General features: G+C 40.3%; 1 protein-coding gene across 2 annotated transcripts in view; it reads left to right on the top strand.

The window, feature by feature from the left end:
* Positions 1-6,000, top strand: part of dachc (dachshund c) — a 32,711-nt gene that overhangs the window by 8,488 nt on the left and 18,223 nt on the right. For both annotated transcript variants that reach the window (XM_008429266.3, XM_008429265.3), the window contains exon 2: positions 3,145-3,254. In XM_008429266.3, the coding sequence (XP_008427488.2) occupies positions 3,145-3,254 (110 nt within the window). The remainder of the gene's footprint in view (positions 1-3,144; positions 3,255-6,000) is intronic.

Here is a 6,000-nt window from a genome sequence, read left to right as displayed (position 1 = left end):
AAACACGCATGCATGCACAACACACACATAAGACCTCCCTCTGTGGGTCACTTTGATGTATCAACGTACTTGCAGACTAAACACAAAATTAGGTTCCAGTTCTTTATGCCCCTTAAAAATGCAACATATACAAAGGCGCAGACAACGTACCCACCCACCGACAACACACACATAGAGATGCGCACACAGGCATACACACACACACTTAGAGAGGCCATTAATTAGTGAGTGCAAATAAACAGTAGTAAGGGAAAGGGAAGCGGCTGCAGTAAAAAACAAGGCAGGCTCTGGTCTGTGTGCGTTTTATTTCCCCCTGCTGATCTTCACTTCTGCATCTGTGTGCTTTTGTGTGAATTTGACATGTTTCAACATCACTTCCTGTCCAACTGTGTTGCTTTACCTCCAAACATGAAACCCAAAAATACATTTCCTGCTTTTGTTGAGCTCAGTGTGATGCTGAAAACAAATATTTGAAATTCTAAGCAGCGCACCACACACACAAACACAAACACACACATTCACACAGATAGTCACAACTGTATCACTCAGATATAGTTAGAAGTTCAAGTCTTTTTTTTATAATTTTTTTGAGCCCCCCCCAAAAAAAAAAAAAATTGGCCATAGTAAATGTTGTGCTAACCACTACAGCCTTTGATGGAAAAGTTATTACGGAAGACTTTTCAGTCATACTAAGATATTTAAATGTGTCTTTTTGCATGTTTCCCAGGAGAAGACAACTTAAGTTGTTAAACAACTTTTATACATAGTATTATTCAAAGTAACTTTTGGAAAATTATAGGAAAACATGTCAAACATTTTATGCATCAAAATGTCATAAAAATTAAAACATGACATAAGACAGAAGAAAAATAAAGCCAGAGAGTAGCATACACTCTCTGTATATCTCACGTTTTTAGAAAAATATTACTTTAATTTAGCAGTTTTTCTTCATTTTCTTCAAAGAAGCCGACTGCTAAGGGATTATTGGTTTGTTTGGAGATATTTCATCAAAGGAACAAACTGGCCCTGAAACCGACTTCGGATAAATTGTATCACAGTAAATCTTCTCCGTTTTATTCTACTGTGTTTTCAAACTTTTCCGTTATCACCTCTAGTATCCTGGAATTAGCACAGTTAGCAGTCGTCTGAAAATCTGAGTGAAGATTTGCTCTCCTTAGGGAAAGAGATGCACCGATCGCTCATCAAAATATTGGAATTGACTAGTTTTTATTGCTAAGTGAAATCAATTAAAGGTATTGTTTTGATACATAAATGTGAATCATCTTATATTCTGCTGCACATTTTTTCCTCTTTTGTCTTTTCACCTTAGAATAAAAAAAAAATCAGAATTTGTGAAGTTTGGGATTAGCAGATCAGACCTAAAAAAATTAAAATAAAAATTTGTATCAGCCTGCAGAAGCCTGATTGGTGCATTTCTGCCAGTTATTTCTAGCATTGGTGCACTTTACAGTTATCAATGCCAGACACGCTAATTATGCTAAAAGTAGCAAACTCTTCATGTTAAAAATTGACCAATCACAACAGGGAAGCTAGAAAGAAATATTCTGAATGTTCTTAGTTGTAGTTTTCCAAAGCTGAATCGGAATCTACTAAAACCGTAAGGGGGAGGTCAAAGCTTTACAAAAACCAGCCACAAATCTCTCGATGCTCACTCTCTAGCTTCTTTTTTTCCCCCCTCTCTATATTTACATGCGTCTGTGTGCGTGTCGCTCCCTGTGCTCCTGTTAGTGTGAGCGTGGGTGTGTGTTTCTGTGAGATATCTGATGTCAGCTGTCACATCCCAGTCGGTCTGGGCCTATAATAAGAGACAATAATAACAACTCATTAAAACCGAGGGCAGGAACTGTGGAGCTCATCGGCTCATCAAATTAACCTTTGAACACTTGATACACACACATGCACACGCACACACACACACACACACACACACACACACACACACACACACACACGCACACATATATTCCAGCTACCTGTTTTTTCTCCCAGAGTTTGTGGCTACACATTCTTTCTCCCTGTCTTTTTGTGTCTCTTCATCTACCCCCTCTCAGCCAGTGGGTGTGTCAACAGGGGATTGGTCCTTTCTGCTGGGTAATTGATGAATTATATGCAACATGCAAATGAGGCGCCATTAATCTCCTGACTGACAGCTTCGTTTATGGGGCCTTAATGACGGCTGGATTAGATTCTAATTAAAATCTGCTCAAAGACACCCCACGCTAGGAAGCTGCTGCTTCTAGTCTATCTCTGCTTATTCCCCCTCCTCACCCTTCTCTTTTGCACCTTTTTTTTTTTTTACTTTTATGCACTTTCTCTTTTTATGTCCCTCTTCATCTTTCTGTCTCACTTTTACTCCTCTTTAACTTCGCGCTACGCTCAGGTTTCACTCCCTTCTCCGTCGTTTTCCTCCTCCTCCTCTTCCACCTTCTTCTTTTGCTCACTGTCTTTTAATATCACGCAGCCTCAGACAGACGCACAGATTGCTGTTGTGTCAAGCTGCTGTGAAACGGAGATGAGGTACGCTGGTTGTCATTAGGCCTGATGTGGCCCGTGTCATTTCCACTGTCAGGACATTCACACCGTTTAGTCAGAGCCCGAGTGATGTCTGACAGCTTTGCACGTACTTCCTCCAGGATTGATCGAGCTCGGCCCGCTCCGTCGAGCCTCGCACGCGAGCGCACAAGAAAACCGCGTGCGTCTCGCCTCGTACCTACAGCTGTTGTCGAGCAAACTTGTGACACGACGGGGGAAGGGGGTGGGGGGGGTGAGGGAAAAGGGGAAACGAACGGCTAAACGAGGAGAGGACTGAAGGGGAAGGAGGCGGGCGAGCGCATTTAATAAGCAAACAAATGAATGAGTAAGCTGAACAGTAATGAGGTGCTTTATGGAGGCCATAGGGAAACTCCTTTTCTGCTTGCTCGTATCCACAGGGAGGTCAGATTTGCTGTACAGCAGCCTTCCTGGAGGCGCTCATGTTTCAGTGTTTTTGCTTGTTGACACTTCAGCAGGATCAGAGGTTTACAGACTTGAAGGACACTTTAGTCTAGCCGGGCCACCCATCTCAGTCCCAGCATGGAGAGCGGCCTAATGACTAACGCCAGCGCTGTGTTTTTCTGCCTGCAGCTCGAGGCCCGGACGACCGCCCAAGAGGCTGCAGAGTGCGACAGAGGGCGGGACGCACCACATGCTGTCTCACGGCGGTCTGATGCACGCTGGGATCATGCCTCCTGCAGGTGACCACCCATGCCTCTGCGTGCTCACGCTTTACATACATGAGCTGTGGAAACGATATCAGTGCAAGGGGGGAAAGAATAGCTTGACTGATCACTCTGTTTTTAATATAAAAAATGACAAACTTTGAAAAAAAATAACAGTACTCAGGTATTTCAGTCATGTCTGACTGGAGTAATAAATCTATCAGCGACACATCAAAGCTTTTGAATGGGAAGAGTGCTTGTTTTATTCATAGTATTTATAAGTTGAGAAAAATTAGCTAGTTAAAAAGTACATAACAATAAAATAGGCATGTTGCCGTTGGTGACCTGAGCTTCCTTCTGAAGCTATTGCTGTGCACTGCAGATCAGCTGGCTTAAAGAAAGCTACTAAACATCAAGCTACAATCTGCATTTCAGTGAAGGAGCTGACTGCTGGATGGCAACCTCAGCAGACAGCCTGATTAATCTACCAGCTCTTATCAGCTTGGTGCACTTATTTACTCTGCAATGATGACGGTCTGATATTTCTGACATAACTGTGATTGAAATTCAAAATAACTATAAATAGGCAATTGATTGTAATAAATGTGTTGTTTTACAGGCAGCACAAGTAATCAGTGCTTATCAGTAAAAAAAAAAAAACAATTAAATAATTTTAATTAGGGCTACGTGATATTGGTAGAAACTGAAATTGCAATTCTTTTCTAATCCTGTGATATATATACTGCGAAACACCTACATTGGTAAATATTGCAATGGCAATATCAGTTGCCATATGTTTTCTTATTTTCCCTACGTATCATCTATGCTTCCATTTCTCGTAACCTTTCGCATTTGGGCGGCATCATTAGCATCCGGTGTCAACATCTGCTGCCGTAAGACTCCGTCCAACTGGTTGAATATTACATTGGCGTGAATAATGCAGGTTTATAACACCTGGAGTATATTAGACAACAATTATTGAGATCCAAACAGTCCGTTGAGGTGTGAATATTGCACACACTGGTGTTGTAATGCAGATATGTCCAACATATTTGCGATATATTCATATATCATGAAACTGTGGTATCTGTCCTCAGGTTTATCATGATGTGAGAATCTTATATTACCCAATGCTTAGAAGAATGTCTATAAAAACTGACCCCTCCCCCAGATAAAATACATTCACACCTAAATTTTTGAAGATGAAAATATAGCCTTTTATCATATTTTGCGATATGCCTTTAACAGATTACAGAGCAGCAATTTATGAGTTTACTTCAATGTGCAGCAAAGATGACTTTCACGTCAAATAAATATAATGAACATTTTACATATCTTCAAATTCCGCATCAATTTTTCTAACAGAAAGTCAGTCTCTATTAGCTCTGATGAAACTCTGCATCATGTCTGGGGATGAAGGGCAATGAAAGTTCAACTAACAGGCCAGATGTATTATTATTATTATTAATGCATGGCACTCGAAATTTAATAGCCTACCAAATATTGAGTCCAAGCAGTCTGTTGGAGTTACAGCTCTGCACACATGGACATTCAATATTCTGTCTAATACCTGCCACTTAAATACACTGTAAAAAGCAAAATAAACAAATAAATAAAAATAATAATAATAATTTCACAATTTTTGTAAATCTAGAAATGTTGACTTTCTTTTTTCTTTAGAGAGTTTAGCAGTTAGTCACAGTAGAAATTAGACCTGGTCACATTAGGAAATCTATATATACCAATGCACATCATTTGAAATATAATAGCTCGCATCTCTTCAAATACTTAACAGAAAGTTTCAAAATATATCTAAAGTTAAATCAGTAATCAAATTAGTTTTTTTTTTATTTTTTATTTTTTTTACCAAGCTCTCATATCAACGGCAAGCTACAGCACAACTTATTCTTCTGAAAGAGTTCAAATTCTGCTCTAATATTAGCTGCGAGAGAAAACATGCTGCTCGATGTCCCTGCTTCTACAGACATGACACAGACTGAGGAGGTTTTCTCTCTTTATTTTTATAATGACACATTTTTACCCATCATCAATCGCACGAAGGGGTGGGAATCCTGGGAGGCGACTGGTGAGTTGATGAATAAAATTAGCATACAGACTGCTGAGTGCTGACAAGTCAGAAACAACTTGCAAACTTGGTGCACTCTTTGTTTCCTCGTCTTAAAAAGTGTGCGAAGTTGAGTAAGTATCCTTGTCTGGAGAACTTTAGATATATAATTGCGTACAATTATATTTGAACCTTGTTGTTATTGCAAGTTAATGTATGTCTTTTCATCATTTCGAACAGTAGAATCTTTAAATGTAAGTATTTTGTTGCCATGGCTTTACACAATGCAGCTTGTGTTTTTGTTTATTATAACTTCTGCGTGTGTGTGTGCTTGTGTGTGTGTGTATGTGTGTTGGAAAAGCAAAGAGAAAAGGGAGAGAAAAGTAATTGTTGGCACCTCACCACTCTCAAAGTTGCCCTTGGCTTTGTGCTCTTCACTGAAACCTGATCTTTTCATTCCCCGCCTCAAAAGAAGCCATTTTCTATTAGCCTCCGCTTCCTCTCACTGTTCAAAGGTGCTCCAGTGTGTGTATGTGTGTGTGCGTGTGTGTTTTTTGCGTGAACGCTCGAGAGCATCTTTCTCAGTGGGGGGGGAAAAAAAAGAGCTTTTTTTTTCCACCAAAGAAGAGGGCACGGCGGCAATGTCAGCGCCACTGATTAGAACTGGCCACATGAGAGGGGGAGAAGGAGACGGGGAGAGCGAGGACATTTGAGCGT

Source organism: Poecilia reticulata, chromosome 15 (genome assembly GCF_904066995.2).
Source record: "Poecilia reticulata chromosome 15, P_reticulata-male-v2, whole genome shotgun sequence".
NCBI lineage: Eukaryota > Metazoa > Chordata > Actinopteri > Cyprinodontiformes > Poeciliidae > Poecilia > Poecilia reticulata.
The sequence above is the reverse complement of the archived record's forward strand: the minus strand, read 5'-3'. Positions and strand labels throughout refer to the sequence as shown.